This window comes from Pleuronectes platessa, chromosome 11, assembly GCF_947347685.1.
Source record: "Pleuronectes platessa chromosome 11, fPlePla1.1, whole genome shotgun sequence".
Taxonomy (NCBI): domain Eukaryota; kingdom Metazoa; phylum Chordata; class Actinopteri; order Pleuronectiformes; family Pleuronectidae; genus Pleuronectes; species Pleuronectes platessa.
Window position 1 is genome coordinate 21951354 of NC_070636.1, and position 26685 is coordinate 21978038.

At 39.4% G+C, this 26685-nt stretch overlaps 2 protein-coding genes across 3 annotated transcripts in view; both read left to right on the forward strand.

Moving 5' to 3' along the window:
* Window positions 1-263: 263 nt before the first annotated feature.
* Window positions 264-12623, forward strand: c9orf72 (C9orf72-SMCR8 complex subunit). 2 transcript variants are annotated; one of them, XM_053435025.1, is made up of 10 exons: window positions 264-549; window positions 1313-1810; window positions 3099-3194; window positions 3755-3819; window positions 4390-4462; window positions 5452-5568; window positions 6457-6692; window positions 6804-6861; window positions 7503-7612; window positions 11353-12623. In XM_053435025.1, exons 2-10 carry the CDS (start codon window positions 1364-1366, stop codon window positions 11537-11539), a joined length of 1389 nt encoding a protein of 462 aa, XP_053291000.1. In that variant the 5' UTR covers window positions 264-549; window positions 1313-1363; the 3' UTR covers window positions 11540-12623. The 2 variants fall into 2 exon arrangements, with proteins under 2 accessions (XP_053291000.1, XP_053290998.1); XM_053435023.1 differs by having other exon boundaries at window positions 265-438.
* Window positions 12624-14884: 2261 nt separating this feature from the next.
* kiaa1109 (KIAA1109 ortholog) overlaps window positions 14885-26685 on the forward strand; it is an 83605-nt gene continuing 71804 nt past the window's right edge. The window contains exons 1-12 of the mRNA XM_053435026.1: window positions 14885-15128; window positions 17688-17823; window positions 19749-19865; window positions 20754-20832; window positions 20929-20993; window positions 21659-21833; window positions 22286-22367; window positions 22529-22722; window positions 24172-24251; window positions 24493-24643; window positions 24966-25122; window positions 25599-25677. Coding sequence (XP_053291001.1) covers window positions 17718-17823; window positions 19749-19865; window positions 20754-20832; window positions 20929-20993; window positions 21659-21833; window positions 22286-22367; window positions 22529-22722; window positions 24172-24251; window positions 24493-24643; window positions 24966-25122; window positions 25599-25677 — 1285 coding nt within the window. The 5' untranslated portion in view covers window positions 14885-15128; window positions 17688-17717. The remainder of the gene's footprint in view (window positions 15129-17687; window positions 17824-19748; window positions 19866-20753; window positions 20833-20928; window positions 20994-21658; window positions 21834-22285; window positions 22368-22528; window positions 22723-24171; window positions 24252-24492; window positions 24644-24965; window positions 25123-25598; window positions 25678-26685) is intronic.

A 26685-nucleotide genomic window follows, 5' to 3' on the forward strand; every position in this document is an offset into this window, starting at 1 on the left:
AAGAGAGACAGCGGTATCAGGTCTCCAGGACTGAAGTACGGTGCCATTATCACAGAAACCTGAGAAGTGAGGCATATAAAGGCAAACACAAAGGTTTCTCCCTGCAGCTAGAACCATTCAGATGTGCAGGCTCCGTGTAAATGAATTAAAATATCTCGTGTTTCTGCAGGTGGTTGCCTAGAATAAAAAAAATGACATCATTGACTCACTGGTCATTGCCGCGTCCCGTTCGCCAGAGGGCGCTGTGCACTCCTCTCAGCTGGTGACGTGCGTGCTGCGTAGGAGTGACGTTTAGGGAAGTGGATGAGAGACAACAACACATACAGTTGGCTAATGAGCGTTAAAGTGTCACGAGCTGTGGAATAAACAGAAATGAGATGATGGCCGTGCAGTGACACTTTGGAAAAACCTTCGTGTGGCGCTGAAAAACCCGAACAGGTAATTTTTAGCGATGTAAATCCACTGTCACTGCTCTGCTGACGCTAGCTAGTAAGCTAGCCCTGAGTTAGCACTACTACGGAATATCAACTGGTCAAACAGCTTCAAAACGTAAGTGTGGGGCCGTCGCCTGTTTACCTGTTGTCTTGTTGGTGATAATATGTTACAGAATATTCGCAAACTGTTAAAACAAAGCTGCATTGCTCGCTGTGGATATACGTAGCTACCTGATGACATCAAAACTACAAATCTTTCATCACTAATGAAAACAAATGTTCAGTCAAACAGCAGTTTATCACCTTATTTATCGTCCTTCTGTATATGTCTGCTACGCCTGATCTCTCAAGTATCCCGGCAAAACTATACCATCTAATTAAGGACATGGCTAGAAAGGTGAAAAAGAAATCGAAATAATTTGTAGAATATAAAATGCTAATGTTTTTAAAAACAATGTCCCGAATTCAAAAGAAGACCTGACTGGTAAGCATAGGCTATTTGTTGAGTAACTCACTCTTTGTTTATTTTATTGAAATTAAATTAAATTTTATACTGCCGGTTCTTTGCACGGAGTCTGGTCTAACTAACCTTACAGAAAACTTGCTTTCATCTATTCATGCTCTGGTTTTCACTTCGTCCAACTAGACATTGTTAGAGATAAGAGAAGTTGTGGGTCTTATAGTAGCAAAACTAATCACTTTCATTTCCACAGAGAAGTGTGATTAGATTTCCCTGCATGTATTTCAAGCATTTAGTTCTGATCATTGTGCGATTCAGTGGCCCAAACTGTTTTCCCACAATCTAAACTTAAAAATGTGGACAATGGTGTAATCGACAAGTACCATAAATACAACTGTTGTTTCTTGTGTTGCCGTAGGTTGAATATCATTAGGACTTACAGAAAACAGTGAGTCTTCAAACATCTCCAATGTCTTCCGGCTGTCCTCCCCAGTCACCTGCTGTGGCAAAGTCTGAAGTTGCAGTAGAGGGAGAATGTCCGTTGCAGGCTGCCACCTTTGCCTACTGGGACAACATCCTGGGCCCGCGGGTGCGACACATCTGGTCACCGAAGGGTGACCAACTGATGTACCTCAGTGATGGAGAGGTCACCTTTCTGGCCAATCACACTCTTAATGGGGAGATTCTCCGCAGTGCTGAGTGCGGCGCCGTGGATGTGAAGTTCTTCGTCCTGGCGGAAAAGGGCGTCATCATTGTGTCCCTCATCTTTGACGGTGAACTGAAGGGGGACAAGAACACATGTGCCTTGTCCATCATCCTGCCGCAGACAGAGCTGGCCTTCTACCTGCCTCTGCACACCATCTGCGTGGAGAGGCTAAAACACGCCATCCGCAAGGGGCGCATTTGGATGCAGAAGGTACCACTGATCCTTTAACCGCTCACCGCTGGACATAGGCTTAACATTCACACAATAGTTAACAAAGATTTACACTTTGTGCTTGTAAAATATACCTATCACCATTCATATCCAACCTTACTTTCCTATTTTAAAGGGTTATTAAGAAATCTGTCAGCTGTGTCATCCGTTTGGGACTGCAACAACATTGGCAGAATAATAAACTTTCTGTCTCCCAACAGAAAGGAGTAAGTTAGCTAATTAGTTCTGAGAGCTCCTGCAGAGACAGCAAGTGAGTAGGTAATAATAAGGGCAGACAAACCATCCTGAGACACCGCTTCAAAATACATCACCACCGCAGATACTGCTGTACAGGCCTATTTATCAATCTCCTGTGTTTTGCGTGTTTATCACTATTGTTAGTTTTACTGCGTCCCTCTTGTCAGACTGCTCCTCCCCACATAAATATTGCAGCAGGGCTTTATTTTGCCCGATGCACCTACAGTTTGGCCTGTTTACTGCTCTGTTAGTTTTGTTGAGTCACGTTGAGACACTATATAAATCATAGTCCAGGTTTCCAGGGCTCTTATAGCTAGCAAATGTATCCATTCTCAGTTCTTTTTTTGCACAGTCACTAAACTGAAACTAAAAGTCTGTTCTGGTACTGCTTTTTGTTTTAATCGCTGAGAAGCTGGACTTCTCTTAAATAAACAAGGGCATTTGCTGTTTTACATTTAATATTATAACAGGAAGATTGTTTTCGTTTTGATACTAGTTTAAGTGCAACATCAGTCATATAATGTATTTATACAAAAGTGTTCTAACAGTATCCAACCCTGATTGTCCTTTAACCAAATATAACACACATTTTTAGGTGTGATTGAAGTCGCAATGATAATTAATAAGTTACATAAGAGCTGAAGTACAAGATAAATTAATTCAATTTACATATTTATATCTGCATCATGTAGATATGAAGCCCTTTATATTTTCTTTTGCTTAAATTTGCGATAAATTAATGAACAGTGTGAAATTTACAGTGAGAAAATAAACAGATCATTGCTCTTTTGAGGACACACTGTGTAAAATCGCCCAGGCTGCTTTATCAGTCTATTTATGATGTATTTTATTTTTTCATCTGTGTTTTTTTCCTTATTTTGAGAAGGATGCATCCAACTGTCAAGCAGTATCCTGAGCAGGTGCACAGATTAGTTATGAAATCCAGAATGATCAAAAAGAGTCACTACACTGTGGTTTCAGTATTTGTGCAGAGTTTTATTTTACTGTTTCATGTTTCCTTCAACTTCAGGGCTACAACATCATCTCAGTGTTGAGCTTGGAGATTGTCCCTATCATGGAGTTGTTGGCCTCCATGAAGTCCCACAGCGTGCCAGAGGATATAGATGTGAGCAACACACGCAGGCACGCACATACACCTCTTTTAATGAATGAAAAATAAATTAAGGATGGCTGACATTGTTAACATTCATTATTGAATCCAAAGGCCTTAATAAATCTTGCCACCTAAATGTTTTAAAGTGAAGGGGGACTTGAGAGTTTATGATGTGAACATCGTGGTGACAGGAACTGAAATTAGCTGGGTCCCATGTTGAAACACACTCACATGAAATCCTGAACAAAATCATTTGTCTCTAATTTTGGCAAATTTCCAGTGTCATTCTTGCACTTGTTTAAATGGCCTCTATTTCCAAGAGGCTTGAATTATCCAGGTTGCCTGCCTAGTCTACCACCCGTTGTGATTCAACACATTTGTTCCCGTAATGCCACAAAAAAAATCAGCACAAAGAAGCTTCCCACAATCCTTCCCCCGCTGTTGTTTTGATGTTTTGGTGTTTCTTATTTTCATTATTCTTCCTGCAAATGTGCCCATCAGCACTTTTTTTTTTGTTGAGACCGATTTTCATTTTAAAATTGACTCATTTGTTTTTTGCTCCTGCTGAACAGATAAAAGACACGGTGCTAAATGATGATGACATCGGGGACAGCTGCCACGAGGACTTCCTCCACAAGTAAGCACTCCGGTACAGGCAAATGGATACAGATGATGAACGGTTCCCATTTAACACCCATCAACCTACCAATGATGAGTAATGACTCTCCCCTTTACCGAAGTTTCCCCCAGAGAAAGAATGAAAGCTAAATTGCAGTAAAGCAGCGAGAGTCCATTCTTACAATGACACTGCTGATTGCTCCGAGCTGCCCAGGATGTGTTCTACATCCTGTGGACATGATAAAGTATCTGGAAACTGGAACGTGTTTACCTGGATCTAAAACTTATTTGTATCTGATTTATTAAGATATTTAATTGGAAAAAAACGTTGTTTGAAATATTATCAAAAGAACAGAATCTCAAACAAACTTCATGAGTAAATATGCACACTTTTTTAAAACACAATTATTAATATAACTTGCCATGAACCCGGAGCCAGTTGCTTTCTTAATTCTTCCTTGTAAACACTTTTTCAGGGGTTAGTTCCTCTGTCAAAGTGATCGTTCCTAAAAGCTGTTGTTAAGAATTACAGTTGCGCTAATGAAGTGAATTGGTTCTAATTTGCATGTTTTGGTTCTCTTTGGTTCAGGGCCATCAGCTCTCATCTGCAGACTTGCGGCTGTTCAATCGTAGTTGGAAGCAACCCAGAGAAAGTAAATAAGGTGAGTTCACTGGATTAGTGCTGCACACAGACAACATTTGGAATCCATCTGCACGGTTCCAAACGATGTTTTGTGCTGTTCAGGGAATTTCTCAGTATTTTGAATCTCAGTCTGGGATCGGAAACAAAGTTACTGCTGCAACAGACATTTTTAGAGAGGATGTCTGAATTAAAACAACACACGTTGGGCACAATAAATGAGAAGGAAATTTGATCATGCACACTATATAGTTTTCCCCGCAGTCTTCAGTAGAAGCTATGAACAGTTTGAGGTGAAACGATGCGAAAATGTTGTGTTACGATTATAGTGAACCAGATTATCATCACAGTATCAGTGCTATCAGGGTATCTTAAATGTGCTGGAAATTTCCAAATAGTACAAATAAACAAACTAAAAAAATATTTCCATAATTTTTATATTTATCATCAATAAAAACAAGAATGTAGCTACAACATCAAAATAATATCAAACAACCACAAGGAACAATATATGTGTAAGAACAATACAACCATATGTAAACAAACAACGTGCAAGACGTTGATCACACGTACAATTTAAAAACAAAACAAGTTGCAACCAGCAACAGCATTAGTTTGCCCAATGAACATCAAAAGCCTGCACAGTCTTAACTTTAGTTTATTTGGCTTGAGGCCTGAACCGAGCACTAATTAAAACAAGATCTTTATTTGTTTCTACCAGGTAGCCTCAAGACAGATTAAGCTCTGAAAGCAAAATTAAGCTTCTTCAGTAATTTCTGTGCTGTTTTTGCAGCAATTCGCCTTTGTTTTAATCAAACATTCATTAACAGGCTGTTTATTTTCTGACCTTGTTTGGAAAAAAAATCCTAAATACAACATGATTGCATAACCTTACACAACCCCTATGATGTCAAACAGTTTCATTCCAGTTCTGTTTTGTTCTGAAATGACCAAAGCTGTTGCTCTATTCAAAGTTCTTTTTTTGACAAATGTGACCGTGGTGTCTTGCAGATTGTGCGAACGCTCTGTGTCTTCCTCACCCCGGCCGAGAGGAAGTGCTCTCGCCTCTGCAAGGCGGATTCTTCCTTTAAATATGACACAGGCCTGTTTGTACAGGGTCTGCTCAAGGTAGTCACCAGTTCCCTCTCATTAGTATAATGTGGTTTGAATTAGAGCCTGGTGCTTTCTTTTGCCTGCTTGTGTGATCTCGCCCAGTCTGCGTTCTGACTGGTTTGCTTTTTCTTCAGACCTGAAATAGTTGCATTAAGATATTCGTTATTACAACACTGCACAAGATTCAGATCTGTTTCATCTGAGCTTTTTTTAATGTGCTCTCCATAAGGTTTTAAGTTTTACTAGGGCAACTGCAATAGGCAAAGTAAGATAATGGCACATCTATTCTTATTTTTAGAATAGATGTGCCATTTATGATTGTTCTAGTTCACTTAGTTTGTGGTTTCACACTATTTACGCTATAGGGTATAATGCTTAACAGGAATGAGAGCAGCAAAACAATGAGCAGAAAGCTCGGTAGAGTTGTTTGTTCCATCAACACAGTCAGCATAGTACATGCTGGCTGTGAATCTTATTTTAAATTTCCATGTAAAATACAGTGTGAGACAAGAAGAATTGGGAGCCTGGGGAGAAACAACAGAAAAGGATATTGGAAACTCCTTGCTTGCAGAATGTGAAATTATTTATCAAAGCTTCTTCACACATATGTGACATAGATATAGAATGTTTTTGAAAAGTTACTCTGATATTCACCCTTTTTTTGTTTGGCATTTCTGTAAGAATCTGCTTCCTTTTTGCCTTTCTCCCTATTATTGTTGTTGTTTTTCTTTCATAAACACAGTGTGTCCTGTGCTCTTTAAATTGGGTCAAGACATGAATAATAATAGCGTGTTATCACACATCACATTAAAAAATAATCATTGCAGGTTGTAAGATTATTCCAAAGTTGGAAGTTTGTCGATACAGGTTTCATAACCTTTTTATTAATTTTTTTATTCCCAGGACTCCACGGGCAGCTTTGTCCTGCCCTTCCGCCAGGTGCTCTACTCACCGTACCCAACCACTCACATCGACGTCGACATCAACACTGTAAAGCAGATGCCACCGTGCCACGAGCACATGTACAACCAGCGGCGCTACATGCGGTCAGAGCTGAGCACGCTCTGGAAGACCGACAGCGAGGAGGACATACCGCCAGAAACAGTCATTCACACTGATGAATCCTTCACACCTGACTTGTAAGACATAAACATATCCATTGATGTACAATTTTAATTTGCACTTTTACACTAGATGTACTTTTCTCCTGCTCAAATTTAACATTGTAACTTATATGTCTTCATTCTTAGGAATATATTTCAGGACGTAATGCATAATGACACTTTGGTGAAGTCATTTATCGACGAGGTGAGTCTATAGCAACATTTTATTATTTTTTTATTGTCCCTCTAAAAAGGGAAAGTAAGTCATCTTAATCGAGTCATGGGGAGAAAAATAGAAGTAGCGCACTGCGGTGGTATGCCTCTGCCAACCACTGCAGTTTCTGTGTACATATTTCAAAAAAATTCCAGATTCATATAAGGTCACTGTGACCTTTGACCACTGTGAATGTGATAAAGTAATATTTACACAGAAACTATAGGTTAGAGGAGGCATACAACTGCAGTAGTTCTGGTTTACTTATTGTATACAAGTGTATAAGTACAAATAAGAACTATTATATATTATATTACATCAACATATTGTTTGAAGTAGCCTCAAAGTTTATTTCTGGCTGCAGTTCATACTTGAAACTTGAGCCTCCATAACACTGACGCAATATTTAGAGCCCATCGGTTCTAAGCATAAGAATTTATTCCCACGGGTTGCAACCCATCATCTTTCCATGAAGGTGTCCCCAGAGTTGTGCTTACACGTTTTTTCTCATGACAGCAGCAATAGTTTTTATTTCAAGGTTAGCACAAAGAAGGAGGCGGGGTGGGGTGTAAGATTATAATTTTTTTCTTTTGTAGCCGAGACTTCAAATTGACATCCTGTGTTGTACCCAGGTGTTCATGCTGAAGCCGGGCCTGTCCCTGCGGAGCACCTATCTGGCCCAGTTCCTGCTGCTGCTCCACAGGAAATCCCTCACACTGCTCAAGTACATCGAGGACGAAACGTAAGAGTTCTCACTAATACAACTACAATTCAAGTAACGAAAGGGATTAACATGTGGCTATAGACACGGCACAGACAAATCGAAATAACAGATCTAATAGTTCAATAGCTCTCTGTCTTTTTTTTTTTACTACACTGCACTCCAGCCATTGCCCTTGCCTAGACAGCAATATCATCACTGATCGCCGCTGGCCCCCCACAGGACACACGGCCAGAAATAACTTTAAGCCCTGTCATCTGTTGCCTGATGTAACACACGTACTGTTCTGAAGCTTAGAGTCAAAATAGTCAGGTCAGTGATTTTTTTCTGCATCTGTTCATCTTATCCGGGAGGTTGGCTGTACAGGGGTGAGGATATGGCAACCCCCTAGTGACAAATTACAGAACATGGTGAAAGGGACCAGACAACACTGACTCCAGCTGTGGAGCAGCTGTTAGTCCTGGGTGAGGACCCAGCTGAACCAAATCTCAAACACCATTAGGTAAATAGAGGAGAGGAACACACTCAGAGCTCCGAGTGGGTAGAGGGGTGTGACTTTACTAGTAATAGCTGTGTATTTCTTTGAAATGCATGTGAACATGGTGAAGTTATAGGGATTCAGTTTACCGGAGGTGTATAACAGACACTTGATGAACATATTGAAGTTGAATAGCAGTACGTCATATACAAAGAAAAAGGAGCACATGGTAAGGTTACCATTCAGGGGAGGTGCAAAGAACACAGGCACCTTTCTGCTAAACAGCAGAGGCAACTCATGATCAGATGAGTCATCGCTCAGCTTCGGCTTAGTGTGTAGTCGTGATGTGTGGCAAAAGTTTTTTCTTTTTCCTTCCATATATATATATACACACAAACACACACACAGACACACGCTTTAACGACCACCATTGTGGGTAGGACTTCTCCCAGTGCTGCTGATTCAATCTGCACAGCGAGGGAAAGAGAGGAACAAAGCACTGTCCTCCTGTTCTCCGGATGCCTTTCTGACCGGTATTTACTGAGTCCTTCTGACCATGTCTCTGCTCTGATCTCCTATCTGCTCCAGGTCCAGCCCACGCAAATGTAGCATGAGCAGGCGGTTTTAAAATTGTACACGATATACTTAACTGAATTGCAGAACTAATCGGTTTTGATAACAGCACTAGCTTTCCTCCTGCAAATACTCAATCTGCACACACATCTCTCTCACACAGGGGGATGGAGGGACAGTTTGTTTTATCATTCTGGTTTAAGGGGGAAGGCATCTACCCTCATCTCTCCTTTAACCGCTTATCAGACCGGATCGCTATTGTCTATTTTCATGATCTGACTTTGTGGTTCTCTGTAAGAATAGCAGACATGTTCTCACTAAAAGAAACCTGCTTAGCTTTTTCAAAAAAATACCCAACATCACACAGTCAAACGTTTGAAATTGTCAGTCTGGTTAAAAAAAGGAAAGGGCTCTTGAGTCATTTGTCATTTGAATAATTTCGTATTCTCCTGCGTCAGCATTTGTCTTTCAAAAGGGACAATCCAAATGATGAACATGTATGTAGAGAGGAATATAAAACGTCTGTCCTTGAGTTAAGCACCAGCTAAATGGGAATGTAGTCCTCAGCAGGCAGGCAGAACTCGGCAGAACACCGGCACTCTCTGTTTATGGTACACGGTGCACATGAGAGGATTCTGCATGTTGTGCCAATACTAGGCTTCTTGGCCTGACCTGAGCTGCCCCCTGCAGTTGCAGGTGCTACAGATATAATCTAATTCTATTTCAAATACTGGCTGCAAAGAATGTGGAAGACAATACTTTGAGCTGTGGCAAACTACGTCTGGCAGATTCTGTAATTTTATACACAATAAATTCAAAATAAACAGCTGAACGGTACATCACACACTGGTATGTAGGAAAAGGGCAAATTATTCATGATGGAAAGAAACTAGGAAGATGTGGCTGGTTGTCTAGCAACACAGGACGATGAATCCTCAGCATCACCTGAGAATGACTGCTTCCCCTTTTATGTGCCGAATGAAGCGAATAGTGTGTTGAGTCATAATGATGTAAATGACATGCCATTGCTTCACAGCCACACAACCCTGAGAGACTCTGGAGTGGAGCCAGCCATGACAACACCATCATCATCAAAACACCAAATTATGCTTTTATGATCATCATTTTAATCACTGACAAGAAATGATCATTTCTCTACCCCCTGCAGGCACACAAATGGAGACTATGCCAGGTTGTAAGGTGACCTGGTGGCTTTTTATGGCCTCACACCACTTTTAACATGAATTCCCCTTTAATTCAGTCAGTTCCTAGAATGTTCACTCTGTGATAAAACAAGTTTAAAAACTGCTGCTTTAGCTTTACACTCAACTAAATCCATCGACTGTAGCTGCTCTCTGGAGACCCCGTTCAGTACCTTGTAAAAGAAATAGGAATAATTGTGTCTTTGAGTCCCACTCTGGTCCCTTTTAAGGTTACAGTAACCACCTTCTGGCTCCACTCCAGAAGCACCTTCCTTATTCCTGACAATTCATCTGAGTCTTTGCAGTCCACCATGTCATTAGCATCTCTGCATTTTCTCATGCCATCCTCCCGGTGGTGATTTGGTCAAGGCTCCATCTGGGCTAGACGCATCCTTGTGTGCTCGCCATCAGTGGACTGACCTTTCCGCTCCTTTTAGGAAAGCAGTCCCACCATATTTAATCTGGTTTTACACATCCTGCTTTGCTCTTGTGTGTGAGAGATGTTTAAAGTCTTTCAGCAAGTGTTTATTTATGCTACTGTAGTATTTAGTCAGTCTTGACTATCTGTAACCTCCTGACCCAGGCTTAAAATTCGTATTATCAGCTATAAAGTTTCCGACTATTATTCTACTTACTTTAGAAAAATATTGCCTTATTTAAATGAAAGTGTTCATTTGTCAGTGTCCTAACACCCTGGCTCTAAGAAACCCAAACCAAAGATTATCTTACACATTAAATGCACTCTAAATTAATTTCCTAGTTATGTAGAAACACAAATCTAGGTGCACGCAAAATACTTAGACAACAAACACATACACATACACACACACAATCAAGAAAATAATCTGTTCTTCTACCCTCTATTTTCAAAACTTCACATTCATTGCTCCAAATTTACTCTTTGCATCCTACTACATTTAAGACATTAACATTTCTAGGATCAGTCTGTGAAGCTCAGATTTTTTCAGGAGGAAAAGGAGAATGGACAACCAGTGCAACGCGGTTGTTGTTTAGAACCAACACATCTGTGGAGATCCTTTGTTATATGTTGGGTTTATTCAGATATAATTAAACAGAAATCACAAATTTTGTTAAACTAAATATTATAAAAAATGTGGCCACAAAGCATTACCGATTAGATTTGTTTTCCTTTATCCTTACAGTGGTTCCAACTGAGATGTTTCCATAGAAAGTAAAAACATGAACATACCTCACTGTTGAGAAAACACTAACCACACAAGAAAAAACATTATCCTTGTGCCCGGGTGAAAGCATATAAGCTGTCTTGTGTATGGTGTTGGTAACGATCTAATGTCTAAGGGCGTGCAATCTTCCAGGTGTCTCGACAGGATTGTTTATGCTCACTTGCCATGCTGTAGCGGCATACATAATTCATAGTGGCATGGTATTCCTGTCCACAGCTGCAATCCAACTACATGCTCTGACCCTGAGTATTTTAGGTTAACGCTTACACGACAGTATAAATATTTCCTCACCTTCCTTCTCAGGCAAAAGGGGAAGAAGCCTTTTAGATCCTTGCGCAATTTAAAGACGGACCTGGATCTGACGGTGGAGGGAGACCTGAGCATCATAATGGCCCTCGCTGAGAAGCTGAGGGCGGGGCTGCACTCGTTTGTGTTTGGGAAGCCGTTCTACACCAGCATGCAGGAGCGAGATGTACTCATGACCTTGTGACTCTTATTCTTCATGTGCACTTTATTTATTGGACAGTTAACGCAAACATGTTTTGTGATATTGTTTTTTTATTTTTATTTGTATCAATGTTACATTAAAGCATGCAGATGTTGATTTGTGAGATAAACACTAGAGCCTGAATATTTGTCTCTGCTTTGCTGGAATGAAAAGAACATTTTGCCTTCCTTTTGTGTGTCGATCAACACAAGATTGATTGCTGCTGCTGTTATGAGCCATTATAATTAATGTTTTGATATATTGCCTTGATCAACTGTAAGCGTAATGTGAGTTTAATATTTTAGGACGACATAAATTATTCTCTGCGGAATGAATTATTCATATGTTCTTTGCCTTCTGCTAACAAAGGTTGTGTATTAATTGATGGTGTTAAAATTGCTGAGGTGCCCACCAGGACACTTGCAATTTAAATTCAATTATATTAATGAAAGCAAGTTATTTTTTTCTCCACAGCCTGTGTTATACAACAACCTTGATTGGCCTTTGAACCGTTTGAACTTGTGGATTGCCTGTTAGAAAGAATCTAATTATGACTGTGTGCTGACATTAAAAAAAGGTTGTGACTAATTTTAGCATTAGGAAAAAATCACAGAGTATGTGTTAATGAAATCTTACCACAACTCTCCTTATAAAGCAGATCTCTTTCTGTATGTAGTGTCTATATAAATGACTTTTCATAGTTGTCCAGTAAATGGATCTGCACTGGTTTATGTTCCTCCCACAGCAACCCAACTTTACTGTCAGGATTGTAAGGACATTTGTGTCTTAAAGTAAATCTGTTTTTTTGTTGATTTGCTTTTAAAATATGCTTCCAAAAATGCTCATTATTTTGAGTTTGTTATATGTTGAGTCGATAATTATATTACAATAATGCCGCATGTATGTACAATTTTAAATCTGGAGACTTTTTTCCACTTGTATATGTTTAGCAGACCAAGTTTATTGCTTTATCTGCTCCCTTTATTTTTACTTAATAGACTCATTCACTTTGTTGTAACAGTGAACTTTTGTCTTCGTGTTCAGATGGGGCAACCAATAATAAAAAAAACTGCCCTAACAAACGGTACATCTTTGACACCGGCTTCAGTTTCTTTAGTCAGTAAACACAGACCGACACATTTGGAATGAGGAAGCATATGATTGAAGTAAGAATAGAATTGCAAAAAAATTTGAGAGCTGACACAACAGTTTCATTTTGACTTCGTATTTCGTATTTGGTCCCTTTCAGATTTGAAGCTGATCTTTTAACTTAAAGCTTTGAGGATCTTTCCAGGAAGGGAACCTTAGTGTGGTCAATATGAGATACATACATGAGACAGGATGATTCTTAATGATTGTGGAGATCCATTGACTCTCCCTCTGTCTGGGCATCTGAGTTAGATGTGAAAGTCCCTACAATGTACTGTTGGTTGGTCCATCTATAACCTGACCTCGGGTACACCGTAGGCTTAGAGATGCAATGGAGTATCCTCAACAATACCTACTTCACATTTGCATGTGAGCAGTGTCATTAGCACTCAGCTTAAAACACGGACATGCTACAGCTGCTAGCACGTCAATCGAACTGTACTTTGATGGGCCCTCTGATTCAACACTAGATTTAACAGCACTGCCGATAAAAAGGGGAATCTTACTCAAACACACTCAGATTTCTGGCAAGCTCAGCTTTGGCTGACCCACAGCAGTACTTGACAAGGTTAATGGAACTGAGTGAGCCAAATATGTTTTTTTATTTTACCACAGAAAGTGTTTTAGGTGTTTCTCTATGTCTTGATTTAAAGAATTCGATTAATCAAAGCAGTAAATTGATAAGTGAGGCGGAAATTATAAGAAACTTCACTGCAGCAGTTTTAGAACTAGGAAGTCCTTCATCACCAGAAAGGTATTTTCAGAGATGTGGCCACCCACAAGTGGTATCACCTAGAAAAAACTGCCTTGTATAAACAACACTGTGAAAAAGGCAGCTTAAAGCTTGTAGTCGGTCTTTAATTGCCTTGAGCAAGAAATATATAATAAGGTATTCTCTAGAGGGCCCTGAACTGCTGCATATTCAAAACATGAGTGGAAAGAACCTCAGCCATTTTCTTTGGAATACAAAGCATTTCAACTGCTGACAGGAAGGGACTTGATAAATTGATTAGGAAGACTAGCTCGGTCCTGGGAAACCCGCTTGACCCAGTGGAGGTGGCGGGACAGAGGACGATGTGGTCGAAGCTGTCTTCCCTGATGGACAACCAGACCTATCCCCTGCAGGACACCATCACAGCACTGGGCAGCTCCTTCAGCCACAGACTGGAGTATCGGGAGGAAAGGTATCTCAGGTCGTGATGCAGACATTCTTGCTCCTTTCAGTACAAATTGTGATCACTATGGTCCTCTACCTTGCATTTAGCGCCATGATCAGTTCAAAATGTGTGTTTAATACAATACAGTACAATACCTGACAAAATAATCCCATAAGCCTCCTGTGCTTTGAGAATAGGGCAAATTGTATATGTTAACAAAGAAAACATTACGACTGAATATGAGGATGTTAGCACTGTCCTATCAATTTTTAATTTTTTCTGTCAGCTTTTATTCTCGAGATGTATTTTTTGACCTGACCTGGTAATCAGGCGCTTCAGCACGTATCCAAATACTCAAGATTATAAAGTATTTCCTTTTTTTGGGAACGAAGCAGTTCTGTAACTTAGGTGCATGGTGGATTATTGAGCCCTGCAGTGAACAACCCTATTTATGAGCATGTTTCCTTTCTGGCATTAGCATTAAGCTCAAAGCACTAATGTGTATTAGCATTGTACACTTTTAGTCTTGCTTTAACAAAAATCTTAATCTACAACAGAGCATGACCTGCTTGCATATCGCAGTCTCAGTTACAGTATTAAAGAACACTATTATGGTTGTCTTGGAGAGGGCATATTGCAATGTGAACTTATTTACTTATCATGGGAAATATGTATTATTATTATATTAATAATTAGTATTATAAATATATAATACAAATGAAATATTATATATACATTTTATATTTATTGTTAAGATTTTACTCCTGATTCTGCTCCTGTTCTTAAGCCCCTGTCTTTCTCTTTCTTCTGTTCATCAAAGCACATGCTCCTTAATTTACTTGTTTGATTTAATATGCACACAATGCACATTCCCTTGTATGTGTAAACGTGCTTGGCAACAAGTACGATCCTGAGACATGTCAGTCTTTCAAATTAAATCTAAATGGATCCCAGCCTGGTCCAGTGCACCCACTCAGCACCTAACAATGAAGACAGAGCCACTGCTGTAAAACCTGTTGTGTTGATTGGTTGTCACTGCCTGTCAGTTTGGGTGCGGGGCCTCCCTTACGCTCTCGTCTGAATGGTCAGTCTCCGCAATTCCGTTGTCCCCATTGGCCGATTTTATGACCGCTCTCACCAGAACAGGAAGAGATGAGAACTGGCCGTCTGCCAGGTAAATATTGCAGAGGATGCTAGCTGGGCTCACGTCCGACACGACAACGGGACGACAACTCCTGAAGAACCGGGGCAAAGATGAAACCACACTCCTTATCGAGGACACTGAGGTATTTCACAGTCGGGCAGAGACTTGTTTTCACTGTTTGGATCCGGAGAAGTTAAAGGGTGCGGCCTGTTGTCATTAGCTTGCTAGCTAAGCACAGTGCTAACGTTATGATAGTTAGCGGTTAGCTTAATAACCGCATTATCCACAAGCTAAAGCGTCACAAGCCAGTGGAGGGGTCAGCAGCAGCGTGTTGTAACGAATCAAATACCGAAGAAATGAAGCATGACAGGCAACAATAAGCCTTTGTGAGTGGTGCTGAGGATAATGCTCAGGAAATTACTCAAGACCTGGGATTAGCTAGGTGTGTGGTTAGACTCAGGTGTAGCTGAGGCTTCCAGATCAAGTCTGAAGACCAGTGAATTATTCATTTAGCTCAACATGTACAACTGGACATGTGGAAGTTTAGCTTGTTCAAGACAAGAGACGTGAGGCGAGGATGGTTGTGCCGGTTCAGCATGTAAACAAAGCCAGATACTGTCAAGTGAGGCTCCAGCCCTCTCTTCTCTTGTCGTCCTCATCGGTCAAACAGCAATGACACTTGTGTTCTGGATTCAGTGTTCAAGCTGGTGCTTTGTGTATCACCTCTGTTCTAAGAACACGGCTCCAGTCATTCGGGAAAGGGTTCAGGTCATATAGAGCCAGGCGCATATTGTGCTGATGAGCAAGTCAGTTCGCAGATGTTCAGTGCAGGTGAGCACAGGCAGATCTGGGCTTGCTTCAGACCAGTATTCCTTTCTAGTCCATCCACTTACTTCTGCTTTGTTGTTTTCAACACGGATGCACTCACAACACCAGCTAAAGCAGTGCAGTCGTGATAGTAGCTCGTGCACTTATGAAAAGACTATGCTAGTCAAGTGGCTGCCAAACTCCTAAATGCATATTCAGTAGACTTAAGACTATTGAGACATACTAGTGCTTTGTAGTTATTATACATTAGTGTGGTGTCTGTAGTTATTATCTAGTGTCTGTAGTAATTGTCTAGTGTCTGTAGTTATTATACATCAGTGTAGTGTCTGTAGTTATCATATCTTAGTGTATTGCCTATAGTTATTATTTAGTGTCTGTACTGGTTGTCTAGTGTCTGTAGTTATTATACGTCAGTGTAGTGTCTGTAGTTATTATCTAGTGTCTGTAGTAATTATCGAGTGTCTGTAGTTATTATACATCAGTGTAGTGTCTGTAGTTATCAAATCTTAGTGTATTGCCTATAGTTATTATCTAGTGTCTTTACTAGTTGTCTAGTGTCTGTAGTTATTATACATCAGTGTAGTGTCTGTAGGTATTATCTAGGGTCTGTAGTATTTATCTAGTGTCTGTAGTTATTTGCATTAGTGTAGTGTCTGTAGTTATTATACTTTGTCTAGTGTCTGTAGTTATAATACATTTGTGCAGTGTCTGTAGTTATACTACATTAGTGCAGTATGTAGTTATTATACTTTATAACCTCTCCAAACTGTCCTCTTAGTTTGACGACATATGTTGTCTGTGATGAGTCACTGACAGTGGTGATCATTCTGTGATGGCAGCATAATCTGTGCTCTCATAACTAATGTCAGACAGGTATCACTTAAAAGCTGAGTTTGAAAGCAGAATCTTTATTGTTACTCATTCAGACTGAGCGAATCAGTGTGTAAACAGAATTGGATTAGGAGCTGGTGTTAAATCCCTGTGAGACACGGATCATGTGTTAAATTACCGAATTTTTATAGATAATCGTGTTTTTATGTAAAGTCTAACTTTAAAAACCGAACATTTGAACTTTTTGTTGTTTGTTTTTCTTGTAAGCGCGAGAGAGAGTTGGCTTTGGTTCCATCTCAGAGGTTTTACTGCCAACGTTATTTACAGTGGATTAGATCAGGATTTGTGTTAGTGTGCGTTAGTCGGTGTCTTAAACGCTATTCAAGCTTGTTTTGACTCCTGAGCATGAGCATGCAGCTATACACACACGCACACGCACACGCACACGCGCACGCGCACGCGCTCTACTTTCAACAGCCCCCAACATACACGGATATAATGAAATAATCCTTTCCATAGAAGCAAAGTTCACTTAATGCATGTCCTCATGACACGTAAAGTAGCTGCAGATATTCACTGGAGCTGGTTGGGGTCATGTGTTACACATAGCAGACATTGTTGCTTAAGGTCCCACTGGTCAGGTATGCGAGTACTTTACAAATTAACTGTGTTAAGATATTATGTGAATATCAGTAAATGAAAGCGCCCTTATTGGTTTTCAGGGATTTCTTTTATACTTATGTGATATTGAAACAGTTTAATTGTATTATATGTGGATTGAAAAGATCATTTATTATTGGAACCCTTAAGAAACCCCGGATTTATATTTCTTGTTGTTCAATCTGTCACCCTTTTGTAAGACTTAAGTCTCAGTTAGCTTTATTTCCTGGAAATAAAGATGGAGCAATGAAAGACATTTCCTTATGAAACTTTCCCTCCTTGTATTTCTTTGCTATTTTGCACTTGTTGTTTTTGTGTTTTTGTTTTCTACTCCATTTTCTTCCTGTGCCCTTCGACGCAGTCTGACGTTTGTCTGTTTTAGTTGTAGACATCAGACGGAGAGCCTGTAGCCATGGATGGGTATGTTGCCAAAAACAATGAAAGCACCTTCCCCACCTTGGGGGACCTGGATGACTTTCTCACCAAGCACAACTCCAACTTCATCTGGCTCCTCGTTGGTAAGAAATCTGCACTTGACAAGAAATGGATGTTTTAATGAGACTTCAAATAATCTGCCTAGGGCTGCAATTGCGATTATTTTGATAATCTATTAATCTGTCTATTCTCTTTTCAATTAATCTATTCGACAAAAGCTGCATTTGACCCTTTCCAGCAGTTTATTCGAAAAGCTACTTAATTTTATTTGTAAAGTACTGTTTTCTTTTTGCATATTAAACATCTGCAACTTAATTATGATAATTTCTGATTTATATATTTACAATTTACTTCGGAATCATAATCCAAATTCAAAATATCTTTAATTCGCCCCAATTTAAGATACCTTAAATTGAGTTTAAACCTGGACATGAATTATGATTAATTTGAATTAAATTGTAGATAAGTAAAACTGGAAAAATTTATTATAATATAAAAAAATCGTTATTGTTGGAAGCAGCAGCACAACATCCCTGTGGTATGAAGCCAAAGTCGTTTACGATCCTCCAGTAAATCGAGAGAAGATGAAGACGAATAAGAAGAGGAAGAATGGCTCCAACATGTTTTCTCTTGAGGTTCATACCACAGGGATGTTGTCCTGCTTTTACATGTGAAATCAGCTTTACACAGTTTGCAGCAAACGGTCTCTGACTTCTTTAATGTAAAGTGTTCTCACATGTGTTCTTCGCCATTTTTCAAATGTTTACGCCAGAGAGGAGACGGCGTCGTCACATGAGCTAAACGAGGCACGCGATTCGCTGGTTTACTCCCCCCACCATAAGAAGATGTTGCCACAGACTCTGCCGTGTATTATAACAAACCCGACTAATCGATTACTACACTAGTTAGAACTATGTTTTTTTAGCAATTATAATCGAATAAATCCATGAGTTATTGCAGCCCTAAGTCTGCCACATCAAAGTGCAGACCTGTCAGCACTGTCATTCTGCACGTTAGTGGATTAGTAGTGTCGATAGTAGATGCTTGTCATTGTTTCCTTTGGTCTAAACTATTGTGGAAATTTTTTTACTGATTTTATTTGTACTTCGTTTAATAAACATAGCTTCTATAACAGGTTAACCTGTCATGTACAAATATTTGGAAGAGTAATAATATTCTATAGTCTATATGAGTGTGCTACCCTTCAGTAGCCTTCAAATTTATTGAGTCAAACATAAAAGTTTATTCTATATCATTTTAAAATGGGTTCTTTAAAAATATTTGAAGTTTGTTGTATTAAGATGTAGGTTCTTGATATGATAAAAATATTAATATTCCCTAATGTTTTTGAGACGTCCTCTCAGAAAGAATTTCATGTGTATCTGTTCCAAGTTATCCTGCCAGTATCTTTCAATTGAAATATGACAAATGATAGCTTCCAGTTATTGCTATAATCCAGGTGCTGCTCTCAGTAGGACAATGACACTGCATAGCTCACAGGAGCGAGTCCTAACAACATTGGGTGTGACATTGAAACCCAGCTGTTTTGCGCAGATATGAAAGAATCAGTTGACAATGATAAGATAATAATGTTATTAGTTGGAATTCCTCTGTGTACATGGGTCTTTAAAAATAACATGCAACACTCTGCATTCAAAGGACTGCTCACAGTTTGTTTTTTGACAGTATAAATATATAAGTCATTCACATGTAATATAAGAAGATGGCTAGAAGTTAGCAAGGGAATCATGGAAAAGTCAGTTTCGAGCAGTTGTCAGGCAGTGCAGGTTCATTCGTGTTCATGTGTTTTGCTACATCTGTATCTATCGCATGTTTTCAAAGTGTAGCCTGCTCTTGTAAGCTTTCCGAGGATTAACAACCCCAGCTTTATTTCCTGTAGTCATCTGAGAGTGATGGCAGGAACATAATGAAAACCTTTTGTTTCAGTTAAAGTGAATATTGATCATGTTTAACTGACAGTGACCGTGTTTTTTTCCTTCTTTTTCAGCTACCATTCTGTCCTGTGGATGGATCATCTATTTAACTTATTACAACTCCCGCAACATTGGCCTCATTCTCACGCTCATCATAAACCGGCTCTACAAGGATGGCTACATTCACATCGGTGTGTTCATCAGAAGCGCCGTCACACAGTTAACTCAGACTGCTGAATATTTCATAATGAGCCAGGTTCTCTCAGTGATTATCTCCACAGAGCCCGACCTGCACAGCACCCTACAACCAACAGCATATTGCTCTACACAAATGACACAGGAATTCATTTCTAAAGCACCTTAAGGCCATGGATTCAGCGGAGGAATGTAGAAAATGTGTGAGGACACAAACCTTCAGACCAAATAGCAAAGTTCTGAATCACTTTACAGATTTAATGTGTTTATGCTTTAACCTCTGTCTTTTTATTGTATAGGCCAGAACTGAGTGAAATAATTCTTGCATAGATTTACATAGAAATCACTAAACATAAAACAAAACAAGCTTCTCTCACGAGATTGGCTTAGGTCCATTTACATATCCTGTCTTTAGTCTGACAGCGGACAGGTCAATAAAACCACGAACAGGAGGAAGTGTTAGCTGAGGTGATTCGAGTCGAATCACTCAGGCGTCGTCATTCTTTCGACCTGAAATAATTAAATCAGGCAGAGACTTGTTGTCTTCACAAAAGTAAATCATGTGTTTCTGCTCTTTCTCCGCGACCGTCTGTGACCTACTTGTTGTACAATTAGATGCTAATTAAGATCTTTTTTTCCTAAATGATGTGAGAGAGATCCCAGCAACACACAGAGTTTTTATTACCGCCAGGGTCTTACTTACACAACCATCTATTTCCATCTTTTATCTAACATTGAAATTAGCTGACTTGTAAGGATTCAAAGCACTGATCAAGTTTATACCGGTTCAAACACAATTTTTTTTATATTGTATTTTTTCAGTCAGTATGATGAGCACTACTATATATTTTTAATGATGACTTTATCTGACATATTCTCCACAGGCTCCTTCTCCTTTTCTGTGCTGTCGGGAAAAGTCATGTTCCGAGACGTCTACTTCATCAACCAGGACATGTCAATCAGGTAACCTGACCTGACCTGCAGTGTTTGCTCCTTCTTTCTTACTCTGTCCAATAATCTCGCAGTTTGACAGAATATATTTTTTTGTCTGTGTAATAGGATACAGGATGGCTTTCTCATCTTTCGCTGGTGGAAAATGTATAACCCGAAACAGAAACAGCACGGTGAGCAGTCTGTGATTATCCTTTGCACAACAAAGGAAATCTGTAATAAAATGTTGTGTTGTTATTAGATTCCTACAGATTGTTGTATAATTTGTTGCTGATGAAGTCAACTGATGAGTTTGTAATTATCCTGCAATTTAGGAAAAGCCTTAATGATCTTTTCTTGGATAATGTGTGTTTTTGTCTGTGGATCATTCAATTATTTCATCAGTCACCTACAGAAAATTGTGTAACTTCGATTACAGTTTTTTCAGGATGTTTAAAAGCGGTGGTGACATGAATTATTTTACAGTTTGCCACAGACAAATAATTGCTGGATATATGCTGCTTCTAAGATAATAACATGAATATGTTTAGACACAGTAAGATAATATCACTGTGGGCTTTGAGATATTGTAAAGCATTCCTCTTTATTGTCTCAAACAAAGATCAAACAATGAAACATTTTAAACAAGAAAGTAACCATCAGGTTATGACAATGATTCTTAGCTGTAGTCCCAATGTAAATGTTTAGTAGATTCAATTTAGGTCTGTTGATACAACTTCATATTTCAAAATATCCCCAATCCTTTAAAAGAGAACAGTTTCATTAACAAAAATGAACAGAATGATGGATATGTGCGATGGAGAAGTTTTGAGGTTTCTCTCTTGTCCTTTGTTATCAGACCCCAAGGCAGAGACCAGGCTATACGTGACAGTTAACGGTTTCGAGTTTCACGTCTACAACCGCACCGACCTCTACGCCCGCCTGCAGGAGACCTTTGGACTTGAACCCACGCTCTTAACACCTAAAAAAGATGAGGAGAGGGGACGAGAAGAAAGAGACAAGACCCTGGAAAGGTACCAGCAAGCCCTCAGATTTAAACTGTATTAAGTTTTTGGCTTGTTTGTTAAATCAGGTGTCGCCGACATTTAACACAACATTAAATGAATGTAACTGACAAATGTTCCGTCTCACTTTAGCGTGCTACAAAAAAAATTCTGGATGAATCGCCTGTTTCTGATTAGTAATCCACAATCTGATCAGTACACAAAACTAGAGGTTGATTAACGTTGATTTATTTATTTACGTTAATATAGCGTGATACTTTTTTTCTCCCTTAATTGGTTGACATCACTTCACCTGCACAATCATGTCTGTTAAACTTCATATTAAAAGATGTGGTGTAAATGTAAACATGCTGAAAAAAAGCCAGAATCAGCAGCCTTCCATCAGTTAAGATTGAAGTGTGGAGATTTGATAACAAGCTATCTGAATAATCTGAACGCACATACTCGCCTTCCTCGTGCAGCGTGAACATCAAAGCAGAGAGTCCAGACTCCTCTTCGTCGTGGCGCTCCCTCATCCCTGTCATCAAAGTTAACATCAGCACTGTGAGTACCTCAGAAATCTGACAAAAATTGCTTGGACTTTGGTCAGGGGTCTGAGAAAGGACCCAATGATTCCACTTATTGAAAATGCTTGTGGACACTGTTTGGGGAAGAAAGCAATTGGATGTAATTCTTCCACCGCATGGGTGTCTTCTTTCCTGTAGGGTCGCTTGGCGTTCGGGAACCACTACCTCCCGCAGACTCTGTGTGTGAACTTTGAGGACGCCTTCCTGACGTACACCACCAAGCCTCCATCCAGCCACCTGGACCAGTACATGCACATTGTCAAAGGCTCGCTGGAAAATGTGCGTGTCATGCTGGTTCCTAGTCCTCGCTACTTGGGCATGCAGAATGACGAGTAAGCACAACTCCGTGAAATCACCTAATTTCAAAGACTGATAGTTTTGATACATTGAGAATGGAGTTCATGCAAAAGTAATAACAAATACATTAAACATATAATGTAACACATTATTACACAGTATTTACTATTTATTTATCCAAAGCAGTTTTTGCAACATGGAACCATAATCATTTCTCAAATTATGTTCTTTGTTTTCCTCCAAAACGCTTTTATTGCTGAAGCTCTTGGCTGAAGCATGTAAACTTCAAAATATGCTTTGCCGGTCATGTTTCAGGTGTGACATAGTAACTACAGTAAATGAGCTCATTACTCAATTTAAAATGGATAACTGTTGGCCCTTTGTTATATGAATAGTATGATGTGAATCTTAAACACACTCAGGCACAGGACTCACTCTCTCTTTCACTGCTAGTTTGTACAACATTTTGATGGCACATTTATAAGATGTTAAAGCTCAAATAATCGATGTGAATGTGTAATGAATTCAAATATTTTTCAACCCAAGCCATGTGTTAATAAATGTGGGTGTGTAAATGAATGATAATTACAAACACTTTTGGAATTGGTCTAGTAGATTGTTTATGCTGGCAACTGTCACACAGCAGCAGTGGCTACAATGTTATCTTATGGGGCAACTGCTTAAAAGCTTAAGGCTATTGGATATAGAATAGCAGTTTGGGTTGATGAACCTGAACTGGGCAATTTTAGTGCCAAAGATTTTCTGGCATAATTTTGCAACTGGCCAATTAAACTGTATTAAGTAAATGGTCTGTATTTAATATAGCGCTTTTTCTAGTCTTTACAGTACCCTTTATTGGCATTTAGTCATTCACACACACATTCCTATTGTGCTTCTATGGGATTTTCTCTATGAGGGAAAATCGGGGGTCATTATCTTGCCCAAGGGCACTTCGGCATGCATATGGGGAAGACAGGGATCAAACCGCCTCTGGTTAGAAGACAAACTCACTATACCCCCTTAGCCTCAGCCGCCCCAAGTAATACACTGGAGGGGAAGTCATAAGTGGTTAACGGTTAACCCCACTTGAAATTGAATGACTTTGAAATTAAAACTTGATTTAAGTTTTCCACTCTATAAAACCTTGTTGCCTCTTTAAAAAGCCATCAGTGATTTAAACCTCCAGCAGTCCCTGATATCTCTTGATGCTTTATTGAATTGCCCAGTGAAATATGTAAGAAGAAAGTTAGTGTGCTTCATAAAAATCTAATTAAGGGTCTTCATGCCAGGATCAATATGATCTGAATTTTCAATAGTATAATGAATAAAAAAGTAGATGCCTGTTGAGCTGCTTGGTTAACATTAATGTAATTATTTAGATTAGGCTACAGACATGAATAAATGTCTGTAAATTTATGAATGTTTTTATTTTGAATGAAAACTAGATTTTGGCTCTGATGTTTGACTCTGGATTTGTTTCGTAGACCTCCCAGACTGATGGGGGAAGGGTTTGTGGTGCTGCAGTCCAATGATGTTGACATTTATTACTACCAAGATGAACCAGGTATACACACACACACACACACACACACACACACACACACACACACACACACACACACACACACACAAATAAAATGAATGTGACATATTGGCAGTGATTGTTTGATGATGGCAAAATTAATACTGAATGTAGCTGACACGTAAACCAGCAAACCATTATTTATAAGTTCTTTTATTTTAGGTTTGTTAGCAAGGCTTTGACATCTGCTTGTGTCTGTGTTTCTGTACGTGTATATTTGCAGGTCTGGTCCCTGTGGAGCAGGAGAGTGGGGAGGAGGTGGAAACATGCAGCGAGGAGGATAAGCTCCAGGATTTGCCTCCGTGTTGGGGTCTGGATATCGTCTGCGGAAAAGGAACTGACTTCAACTACGGACCTTGGGCCGATCGTCAGAGGTGTGTAGAAAAACACACCAATTCAAAATGTATTAGTCAATCTCAGCATTATACACAGCATTAACTGACAATAATGTGTGTGGAAATCATAATGTTCAACAAAATACTAAAACAAAACGTTTTGTAATTTGATCGATCAAAGTCAATCATGAAATGGGAAACATTGCACAGTCTTTTGTGTAGATTTTAGCACATAAGGTTAATATAGTGTTTTCTATTTGAGTTTTTGAAAGGTAACAGCTCACACTTTTAAGGCTTTGGATTTGGCCTTTACAAACACAGCCTTAGATTTACCTCCGCACACTGTATCTTCTTTCCTCAGGGACTCGCTGTGGAAGTTCTTCATTCCGGCTGATTATCAGGACATGAAAGTGACAGAGGTCGCCCAGCCAGGAAAACCCAGGCAGATCCAGGCCTTCGAGCTACGCATGAACATCATCGCTGACGCCACCATCGATCTGCTTTTTACCAAAAATAGGGTGAATCTCTCTTTCTCTCTCTTTCTTTCTCTCTCTCTCTCTCACCCCTCCCCATCCCCCTGCCTCTCCCTCTCTCACTCTCTTTCTTGTCTCCCTCATTGATCTCTATTCCTCTCCCTGCTTCTTCCCCCCATGTCTTAGTCTTTATGCCTCACTGTGTTTTTAGCTATTGATATTGGTTCATGTTTTATGCTTTTTCATATTTTTACCCCGTAGCAGTGCAGGGATTTCCACAAAGCTAAGTATGTGGAGTGCATACTAAATAACAACACAAATGCATTTTCAATAAAAACATAAAATAGGTAGAGTCAGGGAAGGACAGTCATTTTATAAACTCTTTTGAACCTAGTTTTGTTCCGATTAGGTGCCTTTCTTTGATATTTAAATCAGTAAACCACCCTCTCTTATAATCTGACAGCATCTATGATCTGTTTGCTCTCTCTCCCCCCCTGCTCTGTCTTCATCTCTGTTACTAGGAGACCAATGCCATCCATGTGAATGTAGGTGCCGGCTCCTACTTGGAAGTCAACATTCCCATGACTGTAGGAGAGAATGGTACGTGTAAGTGTGTTTCACAGAAATGAGATCACTGGCTCCAGAACAAATCCTTTTCAGGTAGAAGCACACATCAGCTTATTATAATGATAATAACAATAATGATAATTATAATACTTTAATGAGCCAAGCTCAGTATTTAAAATGAAAACAATGAATTATTACAATTTAGATGGAAATGTGCTAAAATCTCCTTTTTAAGGGGTCTAAGAGTACATCTTTCTTTTGCTACATAGCCAATTTGATCATCTATCTTCTATCACTTCTTTTTTTCTTTCTCTCCTACTATCCTCAAGTAAATTGTGAATTTCCTATAGTAAGTCACTTTAAATGGTCTGTATTTATATAGCGTTTTCTAGTCTTGATGAACACTCAAACAGCACTACTGTAAATTTTGCCATTCACACTAACATTAATTCAATGTATCTATGGGCAGCCCTTTTTTCTATCAGGGGCCATTCGGGGTTCAGCATCTTGAACAAGTATTGTAACTTCTTTTCAATTAAATGCAACCAATGCTAAAGCTCTTGGCAGGCGACCATCACCATAGAGGGGTGGTTGGGTGGATCTACTTAATTTATCCCAAACACATCAACACATTTACATTTTATTTTCCTCTGATCCAGAAGCTTCCAACATTTAGAACGGTTCAAAAGAACATGCATGTTAACAACCAGAAGCTGTTATATCACGTTATTGCGTGTCATGTAATCCCATGTGCAGTGGACCATTTTCGTGGGGTGACACAAAAGTAAAAAATACATTCATTAATTAATTTGTACGGGGTCATTATTGAATGGTTTAAAAATGACATTGAGAACACTGAGTTTTTGTGGAGGCTGAGGTAAGTTTGTGGGAGAACTGGGAAGAGACTGAAACAAATCCAAAATAACACCAAACTGGACATTTCAGAGGAAATGTCTTTCTTTGCCATTGCTGCCATGTTTGCACTTTGTAAAGGTAGGGGAAACTTAACTAAAAAGTTGCTGTATGAGAATATTGTGGGTG